We start from the raw sequence: 12723 nt of genomic DNA on the forward strand, positions 1-12723 counted from the left end.
TATATTTCAGCTCAGCTTTTAAAACAATCACTTCACTCTGCCACAGGACAAGCTCTCTCAGCTAAGTGTGCATGATTCCACCTGTAGATAGATCACAGACTTCCTGACTGACAGGAGGCAGCACATAATATTTAATTTACATTATTTAGCAGATGCCTTTAATAAGGCAACTTATATTTTATCTCATTTACTGTATACAACTGAGCAACTGAGGGTTATGATGGGCTTTGCTCAGGGACACAGCAGTGGCAGATTGGTGGACATGGGCTTCGAACTCACAACCTTCTGATTGGTAATGCAACCCCTGGACAGTCAGTACCGGTTTCTCCAAGGCTGGGTTATTTGACTCTTCTCCCTGCATACCAAGAGTCTGTCAAACTATTGAAGTTTGGGGACAACATCACCGTCTTTGGGCTCATCACTGGAGGGGATTAGTCTGGAGCTCAATGTGGGAAAAGCAGTGGTAATGGAGGCAGAATTACCCAGACACACTGCAGGTGGTTGCAGAATACCATTTACTCCACTGACAATTACTTCAATCTGCCACCTCTTGAGGACGTGTACACTTCCAAGACCGTAAAACGGGCAGATAAGATGGGGCTGACCCAGGCTAATATCCAGGAATCATCATGGTCTCTTATACGCATCCTTGGACATTAACGAATAACCCCGATTTGCTGTTTCCTACTTGCTTACCTTCTTACCTCAAACTGTGAGTTGTTGCACTTTTCCACTGTTGTACATCACATACTATTATACAGTTAAGGCTTCTATTGTATTTTCTTATTTTTTGAAAAAATAATTGTTTATACTTAAAATAATTTTACTATTTTCACTACATGTATTTCTGCCCATTGTCTTTTAGGATGCACCATGGATCTGAAGATAGTCCACATTGATCGGATGACAACTTCAATCGGATTATTATATTACAAGACAAGGGTTAGGGTTAGGGCCTAAATTACACTCAGGTTTCTCATCTTTATGCAAATGTTACACAATACCACAAATTTGAAAAAAAAAAATATTTTATTAGTCTTTTAAACATATAAATAAATTAGAGTAATAAAATCTATACAAAATGTGTAATAAATAAGTTACATTTTAAATATAGTTAAATAAATTTTTTTTTTTTTTTAAACCACCAACAATCACAAGACAGTCAGGTATCTCGAGCTGAGATAAACTTAAACATAAAATGAGCCTCCAGATTTACACTCAGTACTTAGTACATACTTTCTGGAAACTGTTTTTCTGAATGAGAACTAATTCTGAGAGACTACTGTCTCATCATGGAGCGTGAACAACTGCAGGTGGCTGGTTTGCTGATTAGTCATTTGCACTGGCTTAAAGTCGTCCTTGGACGTGGTGATGAACCAGCCCGGGTATTTCACCGACTCGAAGGTGTTCAGGGAGTCACCGGGTCCGTTTCTCAAGAACAGGAAGCGCTCCATTCCATCATTCTCCTTGATGGTCTTTAGGCTCTCTTTGTCTTTTACCTCCTACAAAAGAATGAATCCATTACATCTACCATAAACATTACAAGTTTGTGTTCTGTACCTCTGTAACTCAACAAATTCAGTTCTATTCAATATTGAACGTTCTATCAGGTACATGCTCAACAGGATATTGCATCATCGGAAAGTCCTGAAAGTAATGGGTAGAAAAAAACAACTCTGTACTGTGATTGCTCTGTCCTGTGATTGCTCTGTGCTGTGATTGCTCTGTGCTGATTCAAGCTTTGTCATTGTGGTAGATGGTTATGTTTACATACCTCTAAGCCGAGAAAAGGACTTTCATTCTGCATTGTACATGACAGAAACAGGTTGCTCTTCACAATCCCCAAACACACAGGCTGGCCTTTTGTGTTTTCTCTGCAGTTTGGTGGGTTGTAGGCTGAGAGATTGAACCATGCTGTGGAAAAAAAAATCAACTTTGGTTAAAATGAAAATAATTAGTGTAATGAAAATGTTTCAGAGTCAGGGCTTAAAGACCATAGAATGGTGTTCTAAACAGATGGACAGAAGAAAAAAGGAATTGAAGGAATTAAAACGAGAGCATATTTTAAAGGGGAACAGAAACCTACAGCAACACTAGAGATAGTATAGTGATTAAGGATATAAGGTTTCCCTTAACTTAATTTCTTCGAAAGTGTTAGTAGTGACACTGATTTGTATTGGAAGTTTACCTTTATTCTCCTCATTTCCACCTTTCAGAGTAATGGCCAGCAGAATGGGAGTCTTTTCCTTCTGCACCAAGGCCCTTTTAGACTTGTCGCATATTGTGCACTGCACAGTCTTGTCCTGCATGCTGTAACTCTGGGATTCACTACACTTCAGATCGATCACTATGCTCTCTGTGTGAGGAAGACGGAGGTGTGTCAGTGCTCAAGGAATCAGTTTTATTGCAAAAAAAATCACTGGAGCAAAATAAGAATAGATGCATGTACATTAAGATGATATATTTTGAACCCCACCTTCAATCACATTCTCCATGAAGATAGTGAAGAGGTCCTGGTCAGTGAACTCTGTGGACTGAACATGTTGAGTGTGCTTCAGCCTCTGCAGAGCGATTACAACGTTAGCAACACTGCGCATGCTAAGAGGCTCCTTGGTGACCTCGATACGGATTCCTTTGTGCAGGTCACATCTGCTGCTCTGTAACACATCAGAGTCCACAGTGAGCTCAGGTTTTTATATAGTGAAAAGGAACGAGGTGTGATGAGGTGAGGTGAGGCTTTATAAATCTGTATCCATGACTTACCATGGCCAAAGGATCAGAGCAGTCCAGCTCATCAAAATCTGCGTTGTCTGAGTCAAATCCACAGTCGCTGTTAAAGTAGCTGTTAAAAGAGAAATAATTCATGAAAGTGTGTTTATTTTTTTGACTTACAGTAGCATGCAAAAATTCTCTAATTCTCTTTAATTCCTTACTTACCTTTCCAGAGTTAACAAATCTTTGTCAGCCATTTCTAAAAATAAATAAATCTATAAGAAGAACAAAATCAGCAAAATGAACAAATTTTATTCAATCAATCAATTAAAGTGATTCAACTCATCTTGCAGCTTCTGATTTTCTATACATATAAATACATATAAATCCACACAATACATACCAGTGGTTAATGAGATTGGATTCAGAATTTGAAGTTGTCCACGTGAGACTCTCTTTTTCTGCTTGTTGAGCTGCTAGTCAATGCAGGTTTGTCTTTGTGCTTCTGCATTTATACTCAGTCAGACATTTACTCACACAGACAATTTCTTCTTAAGGCAGTGTTTCGCAACCAATGACTGGGGAATGTCAAATTAAGTGAAATTTCCTAAATATCTAAACATTGGCAAAACGGACAGGTATGTTGTCAGTAAAAGACTTTCAACCGTGGAATAATATCCAAGTTTTGTAAATATAGTGAGTATTTATGCATTTGCTTCTAATGAAGGCACGAAGCAATTATTTAGGTGATATGTATTAAGTCTTGCAAGACATTATCTATTCATTTTTAATATCAAATACTTTACTTAAATAAAAGATTCCAAAAATGATTCCAAACTGACTAATATAAAATAAGTGATAAAATGGTAACTTTTGCCATGTTCTGCATCTGAAACAATAGTAGTAATTTTTTGCAGTAATAGCAATAATAGTTTTGGGTGATATTTTAATGTTGGTGTTGTAATGTGCTTGCAATGAACCATCACCAAATACATATAAAATAATAAACCTTTACAGGGTTTCAAGGGTTTTTGTTTATTTCTTCAAAAAGATTTCTAAAATTGGTTCGACATAAAGCCCTTTAAATCCTATAAATGAGTGTCCAAGCTTATCTATAAAGGATCAGTGCGGCTGCAGGTTTTGCAGGAATCCATCAGGAACATGTTTAAACACTAGTAGTTGTGATTCCTGCTGGGTTGGTTAGAAAACCTGAAGCAGATAAGACTGATTACTGGTCCTCAAATTTACCTTCTCAAGAGAATATAACAGATAGTTATTGCAATTTTCTTCTGTAATGTCACTCATCTCATTCATTAGAAGTTATATTTAATGCAACTGTGGAATAGATTTTTCAACTTCTTGGTTTTGGTTTACCTTCTGTGGAACACAAAACCTTCCCTAAATGAAAAGCGTTTAAGTTTAATGTTGTACAACATTATGGATTTTCAGGACTTTCTCTGTCACTAAGGTCTTAAACTGATGCGCATGTGACTGCCATTCAAATTTTCTGTTTTATGTAACTTTCTATTAGGTAATTGTTTATTCAATCATGAGGAATTGCCACAAATGCATATTCCCACCAAATGGCAACAGGAAATAAGTCCAAATTTTAAACTCCTTATATTGCTTCATCCTAAATGATATTGCCATTGTGAGGGTATCATTCAATATGTTACATCATGTAAACAGAAATTGTGGCATAATCCCAATTTATACAATGTGGCCTCTACTTCACATATATGTTTAATTATGGGACACAGGCATATAGGACACATAGCCACCTAGATGGGACACAGGGATATACACATAACCACATAGCAATAGTAATTGTTTTTATAGCACCAACTGTCAACAGTGAGGTGTATAAATCTTTTAACGCTACTCCTAGAGGGAACATCTGATTCATACCAAGTCCAAGTGACATGTCAATATGTTCAAAAGCACATGCATAAAGTAAACAAATGTCATATATATTTTTACCGTCTCTCACTCTCTCTCTCTCTCTCTCTCTCTCTCTCTCTCAGGATTCAATACACTTCAAACTGATCAACACATTCTCTGTGTGAGAAAGATGGGCTTGTGTCAGTGCTCATGGAATCAGTTCCATTTTATAGACAGCAAAATATACATTAGATAGACAGATAGATAGATAGAGAGAGAGAGAGAGAGAGAGAGAGATGCATCATCCAGTGTTGTGGGTTTGGGTTTGTGCCAATGAACCTATACTGTCATGACTGTTGGGAGCAGTGTAATGCTTCTATACCAGTAGCTCTATGATATATTCTGTCCTTTCTGTTGCTTGTTGTGCAGGTTAAGAAGCACAAACTGTTGTACCTCTGTTGCACACCTCAATGGCTGCCTCTACCTCCTTAACTCCTCACCTAACTCTCTCCATCCTAGGGAGAGTCATCGTCTTCAAGAATCAAAACCCATGCAAAGCAGCTGGACCAGACTTTGTCTCTTCATTCAACTTGAAGTACTGTGCTGATCAACTGTCTCTAGTTGTGACAGATTTCTTTAACACCTTGTATGAGAAATGCCATGAGCCATCCTGCTTCAAGACCTCAACCATCATTCCCATCCCCAAAAACCAAGGATCACAGGACTTAATGAGTTCAGATGACACAGTTAACATGACACTCCACTTCATCCTCCAGCACCTGGACTCCTCAGGAACCAATGCAAGGATCCTGTTTGTGGATTTCAGCTCAGCTTTTAAAACAATCACTTCGGCTCTGCCACAGGACAAGCTCTCTCAGCTAAGTGTGCATGATTCCACCTGTAGATAGATCACAGACTTCCTGACTGACAGGAGGCAGCACATTATATTTAATTTACATTATTTAGCAGATGCCCTTATCAAGGCAACTTATATTTTATCTCATTTATACAACTGAGCAACTGAGGGTTATGATGGGCTTTGCTCAGGGACACAGCAGTGGCAGAATGGTGGACATGGGCTTCGAACTCACAACCTTCTGATTGGTAATCCAACCCCTGGACAGTCAGTACCGGTTTCTCCAAGGCTGGGTTATTTGACTCTTCTCCCTGCATACCAACAGTCTGTCAAACTATTGAAGTTTGGGGACAACATCACCGTCTTTGGGCTCATCACTGGAGGGGATTAGTCTGGAGCTCAATGTGGGAAAAGCAGTGGTAATGGAGGCAGAATTACCCAGACACACTGCAGGTGGTTGCAGAGTACCATTTACTCCACTGACAATTACTTCAATCTGCCACCTCTTGAGGACGTGTACACTTCCAAGACCGTAAAACGGGCAGATAAGATGGGGCTGACCCAGGCTAATATCCAGGAATCATCATGGTCTCTTATACGCATCCTTGGACATTAACGAATAACCCCGATTTGCTGTTTCCTACTTGCTTACCTTCTTACCTCAAACTGTGAGTTGTTGCGCTTTTCCACTGTCGTACATCACATACTATTATACAGTTAAGGCTTCTATTGTATTTTCTTATTTTTTGAAAAAATAATTGTTTATACTTATAGTTTTTACCATTGCTTATAGTTTCTTTATATTTAGGCTCCTTTGCTTCAATATAACTATGGACCAGTAAACCAAGACAAATTCCTTGTATATGTAAACTCACAGTACTTGGCAATAAAGGTGCTTCTGACTTTGATTTAAAATAATTTTACTATTTTCACTACATGTATTTCTGGCCATTGTCTTTTAGGATGCACCATGGATCTGAAGATAGTCCACATTGATCGGATGACAACTTCAATCAGATTATTATATTACAAGACAAGGGTTAGGGTTAGGGCCTAAATTACACTCAGGTTTCTCATCTTTATGCAAATGTTACACAATACCACAAATTTGAAAAAAAATATTTTATTAGACTTTTAAACATATAAATAAATTAGAGTAATAAAATCCATACAAAATGTGTAATAAATAAGTTACATTTTAAATATAGTTAAATAAATATTATTTTTTTTAAACCCCCAACAATCACAAGACAGTCAGGTATCTCGAGCTGAGATAAACTTAAACATAAAATGAGCCTCCAGATTTACACTCAGTACTTAGTACATACTTTCTGGAAACTGTTTTTCTGAATCAGAACTAATTCTGAGAGACTACTGTCTCATCATGGAGCGTGAACAACTGCAGGTGGCTGGTTTGCTGATTAGTCATTTGCACTGGTTTAAAATCATCCTTGGACGTGGTGATGAACCAGCCCGGGTATTTCACCGACTCGAAGGTGTTCAGGGAGTCACCGGGTCCGTTTCTCAAGAACAGGAAGCGCTCCGTTCCATCGTTCTCCTTGATGGTCTTCAGGCTCTCTTTGTCTTTTACCTCCTACAAAAGAATGAATCCATTACATCTACCATAAACATTACAAGTTTGTGTTCTCTAACTTTTACAACATCAGACATTTTGTGTAAATGTTCTAGTTATGTTCCTCTTTGTCCAGACTATAAAGGTTGTATTGGGATGCCATCAGTTTCCACTGATATTACATTTACAAATAGATATGTAAAGTAAAGGTTAAAGACATTTAAAACTAGGTAACGCGTCCTTTACACCAATTAATGAGTATGTTTTAGATTAATTAAAACATTAAGAAAACCTCTACATCTTCCTCTAACCACTAGAACTACAATTTACCTTGAAATATATTCATTCAAATATTTGTGAATTTCTGCATTAATTCGTGAGAATATCATGTCACATTCTTTAAGGCACATGTTCAACAGGGTTTTGTATATTATGAACTTAGTAACAGGAAATAATAATAATAAGAAACCAGGCTGTGATTGAATTCTTTCTTGCTTGTGAGTCACTTTGGTGGAAACACTGTGTGCCAACTTGTTAACTCTAAATGATTATGTAAGCTTTGTCATTGTGGTAGATGGTTGTGTTTACATACCTCTATGCCTAAAAAAGGAGTATCATTCTGCATTGTACATGACAGATACAGGTTGCTCTTCACAATCCCCAAACACACAGGCTGGCCTTTTGCGTTTCCTCTGCAGTTTGGTGGGTTGTAGGCTGAGAGATTGAACCATGCTGTCGAAAAACAATCCACTTCAGTTAAATGTCAATTCAGCTTGGAGGTTTTTACATTAGACAAGAAACACAAAAGGATGCAGTAGAAAGAAAGAATTAGACTGAAAAGGTGTGATGTTTCAGATGTGAGAATGACAAATCAGGGCTTAAAGACCATAGAGTGAAGTTATAGACAGATGGATAGAACAAGAGGCAGATAAAGGAACAATACAGAAACCTAGAGTAACAGTAGTAGCAGTAGTATAGTGGTTATAGTAGTATAGTTGTTAAGGTTCAAGGTTCAAAGCTAATGACAGGAAGAATGTAAATTCAGACCCTAGCAGTGACAAAGAGCTCAGTTTGACTCTTTATCAGGTTAGATCTTAATACAGTACATGTGCTATGTTATATGCTTTGATTGAATTTCGTCTCAGATCTTAAATCCAAATCAATTCCTCTAAAGTGTTAGTAGTGACACTGATTTGTATTGGAAGTTTACCTTTATTCTCCTCATTTCCACCTTTCAGAGTAATGGCCAGCAGTATAGGAAGCTTGTCTCTTCGCACCAAGGCCCTTTTAGACTTGTCGCATATTGTGCACTGCACAGCCTTGTCCTGCATGCTGTAACTCTGGGATTCACTACACTTCAGATCGATCGCTATGCTCTCTGTGTGAGGAAGACGGAGGTGTGTCAGTGCTCAAGGAATCAGTTTTATTGCAAAAAAAAAAAATCACTGGAGCAAAATAAGAATAGATGCATGTACATTAAGATGATATATTTTGAACCCCACCTTCAATCACATTCTCCATGAAGATAGTGAAGAGGTCCTGGTCAGTGAACTCTGTGGACTGAACATGTTGAGTGTGCTTCAGCCTCTGCAGAGCGATTACAACGTTAGCAACACTGCGCATGCTAAGAGGCTCCTTGGTGACCTCGATACGGATTCCTTTGTGCAGGTCACATCTGCTGCTCTGTAACACATCAGAGTCCACAGTGAGCTCAGGTTTTTATACAGTGAAAAGGAACGAGGTGTGATGAGGTGAGGTGAGGCTTCATAAATCTGTATCCATGACTTACCATGGCCAAAGGATCAGAGCAGTCCAGCTCATCAAAATCTGCGTCGTCTGAGTCAAATCCAGAGGCGCTGTTAAAGTAGCTGTTAAAAGAGAAAGAATTAATGAACGTGTGTTTATTTGATATAAAATCTTGAAAACACTTAAACTACTCATCCAAAAAGACTGTCTACAACTGGACATTCAAAATAACCTGAGTGACTGAACACCTTCACAGACTCGTAAATATTCACATAATATTCTAACAGTGTTAAGGTTAAATGAAACTTTCAAAACGTTATACATTTTATAATACAAAGCATAGCAGCATTAATACTAATTACTCTAATTACACAAGACAAGGCTTACCTTTCCAACATTAAAAAATCTTCGCCAGCCATTTCTAAAAAGAAATAAATACAAAAAAAAGGACAAAATTAAATTACACATAAAATTGTATTCAATCAATCAATCAATCATGCAACAAGCTACAGATTTATTACACATACATATAAATCCACACAATACATACCAATTCGGATTAGGAAAGGCGATTTGAAGTTGTCCTTGTGAGGCTTTTTTTGGCTGTTGAGCTGCTAGTCAATGCAGTTTGTCTGTGCTGCTGCTGTATTTATACTCAGTGTTGGGAAATTCACACGAGAGGAAGCGGATGAATTGTTGCGCAATGTGTCACGTCACCGGGCATTTGATGTTTGACAATCCAGACAATCCCAAGGAATGTTTTTGTATTTTTACTTTTAATACTACAGAAAAATAATAATGCATGTATATTTGCAGCGTTTGGCAGGCGCCCTTATTTATAATAGTACGACTTACAGAATTTGTTTATTATCAATATAATAATAATAATAATAATAATAATAATAATAATAATAATAATAATAACTTGCAGGACATTATCAGTTTAGAAATAGTAATAAAAAATGTACTTAAGATGAAATATTCCCAAAGTGTTTCTAAATTGAATAATGCAAACTAAACTACACGGTAAGTGGTAAAATAATAACTTTTCTTAAGTTCTGCTGCTGAAAAAACAGTGTTAATAACTGTGGGTTCTGGTTTAGTCCACCTCTCAAAGTGTTAAGTCAGAAAGTTAAGTATCTAGTCTGTGGCATCTAGATCACATATAAGGCTCTGAAGTTACAGAAAAATTAAGGATGTTGACAAAGGTATGCAAAAATCATAATTTATATTATGAATTTTTAAGATGGACATTTTATACATACCCGTTGAAGAGTTTTAGGTAAACGCCTTAATTCAGTTAATATAACGTGTTTGTGAAGAGCCATCACCTAATAGACATTTCCTTTTACTTTTAGATAATAAAAAGAAAATTAAACTAAACATTTCTATTTGGAAATATCTGAAAGATGTCCAAAATACTATGTACTGCAACAGCTTTATATGGTTGAAATGACAATAAAAGCTTCTTGACTCTTGACTTGACTTGAAAATAGAGCCCCATAAATAATGAGTGTCCAAGCTTATCTATAAAGGATCAGCTGCAGGTTTTGCAGGAATCCATCAGGAACCTGTTTAAACACTAGTAGTTGTGATTCCTGCTGGGTTGGTTAGAAAACCTGAAGCAGATAAGACTGATTACTGGTCCTCAAATTTACCTTCTCAAGAGAATATAACAGATAGTTATTGCAATTTTCTTCTGTAATGTCACTCACAATAAGAAAGGTTATTGCTTAATGTACAACATTATGGATTTTCAGGACTTTCTCTGTCACTAAGGTCTTAAACTGATGTGCATGTGACTGCCATTCAAATTTTCTGTTTTATGTAACTTTCTATTAGGTAATTGTTTATTCAATCATGAGGAATTGCCACAAATGCATATTCCCACCAAATGGCAACAGGAAATAAGTCCAAATTTTAAACTCCTTATATTGCTTCATCCTAAATGATATTGCCATTGTGAGGGTATCATTCAATATGTTACATCATGTAAACAGAAATTGTGGCATAATCCCAATTTATACAATGTGGCCTCTACTTCACATATATGTTTAATTATGGGACACAGGCATATAGGACACATAGCCACCTAGATGGGACACAGGGATATACACATAACCACATAGCAATAGTAATTGTTTTTATAGCACCAACTGTCAACAGTGAGGTGTATAAATCTTTTAACGCTACTCCTAGAGGGAACATCTGATTCATGCCAAGTCCAAGTGACATGTCAATATGTTCAAAAGCACATGCATAAAGTAAACAAATGTCATATATATTTTTACCGTCTCTCACTCTCTCTCACTCTCTCTCTCTCTCTCTCTCTCTCAGGATTCAATACACTTCAAACTGATTAACACATTCTCTGTGTGAGGAAGATGGGCTTATGTCAGTGCTCATGGAATCAGTTCCATTTTATAGACAGCAAAATATACATTAGATAGACAGATAGATAGATAGATAGAGAGAGAGAGAGAGAGAGAGAGAGAGAGAGAGAGAGAGAGAGTGAGAGAGAGAGAGAGAGAGAGAGATGCATCATCCAGTGTTGTGGGTTTGGGTTTGTGCCAATGAACCTATACTGTCATGACTGTTGGGAGCAGTGTAATGCTTCTATACCAGCAGCTCTATGATATATTCTGTCCTTTCTGTTTCTTTTTGTGCAGGTTAAGAAGCACAAACTGTTGTACCTCTGTTGCAAACCTCAATGGCTGCCTCTACCTCCTTAACTCCTCACCTAACTCTCTCCATCCTAGGGAGAGTCATCGTCTTCAAGAATCAAAACCCATGCAAAGCAGCCGGACCAGACTTTGTCTCTGCATTCAACTTGAAGTACTGTGCTGATCAACTGTCTCTAGTTGTGACAGATTTCTTTAACACCTTGTCTGAGAAATGCCATGAGCCATCCTGCTTCAAGACCTCAACCATCATTCCCATCCCCAAAAACCAAGGATCACAGGACTTAATGAGTTCAGATGACACAGTTAACATGACACTCCACTTCATCCTCCAGCACCTGGACTCCTCAGGAACCAATGCCAGGATCCTGTTTTTATATTTCAGCTCAGCTTTTAAAACAATCACTTCGGCTCTGCCACAGGACAAGCTCTCTCAGCTAAGTGTTCATGATTCCACCTGTAGATAGATCACAGACTTCCTGACTGACAGGAGGCAGCACATTATATTTAATTTACATTATTTAGCAGATGCCCTTATCAAGGCAACTTATATTTTATCTCATTTACTGTATACAACTGAGCAACTGAGGGTTATGATGGGCTTTGCTCAGGGACACAGCAGTGGCAGATTGGTGGACATGGGCTTCGAACTCACAACCTTCTGATTGGTAATCCAACCCCTGGACAGTCAGTACCGGTTTCCCCAAGGCTGGGTTATTTGACTCTTCTCCCTGCATACCAAGAGTCTGTCAAACTATTGAAGTTTGGGACAACATCACCGTCTTTGGGCTCATCACTGGAGGGGATTAGTCTGGAGCTCAATGTTTGGAAAAGCAGTGGTAATGGAGGCAGAATTACCCAGACACACTGCAGGTGGTTGCAGAATACCATTTACTCCACTGACAATTACTTCAATCTGCCACCTCTTGAGGACGTGTACACTTCCAAGACCGTAAAACGGGCAGATAAGATGGGGCTGACCCAGGCTAATATCCAGGAATCATCATGGTCTCTTATACGCATCCTTGGACATTAACGAATAACCCCGATTTGCTGTTTCCTACTTGCTTACCTTCTTACCTCAAACTGTGAGTTGTTGCACTTTTCCACTGTTGTACATCACATACTATTATACAGTTAAGGCTTCTATTGTATTTTCTTATTTTTTGAAAAAATAATTGTTTATACTTAAAATAATTTTACTATTTTCACTACATGTATTTCTGCCCATTGTCTTTTAGGATGCACCATGGATCTGAAGATAGTCCACATTG

General features: G+C 37.7%; 1 protein-coding gene across 1 annotated transcript; it reads right to left on the reverse strand.

Annotated features, from left to right (window-relative positions):
- Positions 1–1136: 1136 nt before the first annotated feature.
- Positions 1137–9376, reverse strand: LOC132863677 (uncharacterized). The gene is made up of 14 exons (XM_060896622.1): positions 9319–9376; positions 9156–9189; positions 8812–8890; positions 8525–8705; positions 8233–8400; positions 7615–7754; positions 6825–7043; positions 4443–4493; positions 2938–2987; positions 2764–2842; positions 2477–2657; positions 2189–2356; positions 1775–1914; positions 1137–1502 (listed from the first exon to the last, which is right to left on the reverse strand). Exons 2-14 carry the CDS (start codon positions 9185–9187, stop codon positions 1266–1268), a joined length of 1725 nt encoding a protein of 574 aa, XP_060752605.1. The 5' UTR covers positions 9188–9189; positions 9319–9376; the 3' UTR covers positions 1137–1265.
- Between the last annotated feature and the right edge of the window lie 3347 nt (positions 9377–12723).

Source organism: Tachysurus vachellii, chromosome 20 (assembly GCF_030014155.1).
Source record: "Tachysurus vachellii isolate PV-2020 chromosome 20, HZAU_Pvac_v1, whole genome shotgun sequence".
NCBI lineage: Eukaryota > Metazoa > Chordata > Actinopteri > Siluriformes > Bagridae > Tachysurus > Tachysurus vachellii.

Coding starts and splice junctions, on each gene's coding strand:
- LOC132863677 (XM_060896622.1), bottom strand. CDS start 9,187: ATGGCTGGCGAAGATTTTTTAATGTTGGAAAG. Junction 8,401..8,524: donor CATGGAGAATGTGATTGAAG/GTGGGGTTCAAA, acceptor TTCCTCACACAG/AGAGCATAGCGATCGATCTG. Junction 2,658..2,763: donor GCTCTGATCCTTTGGCCATG/GTAAGTCATGGA, acceptor GATGTGTTACAG/AGCAGCAGATGTGACCTGCA.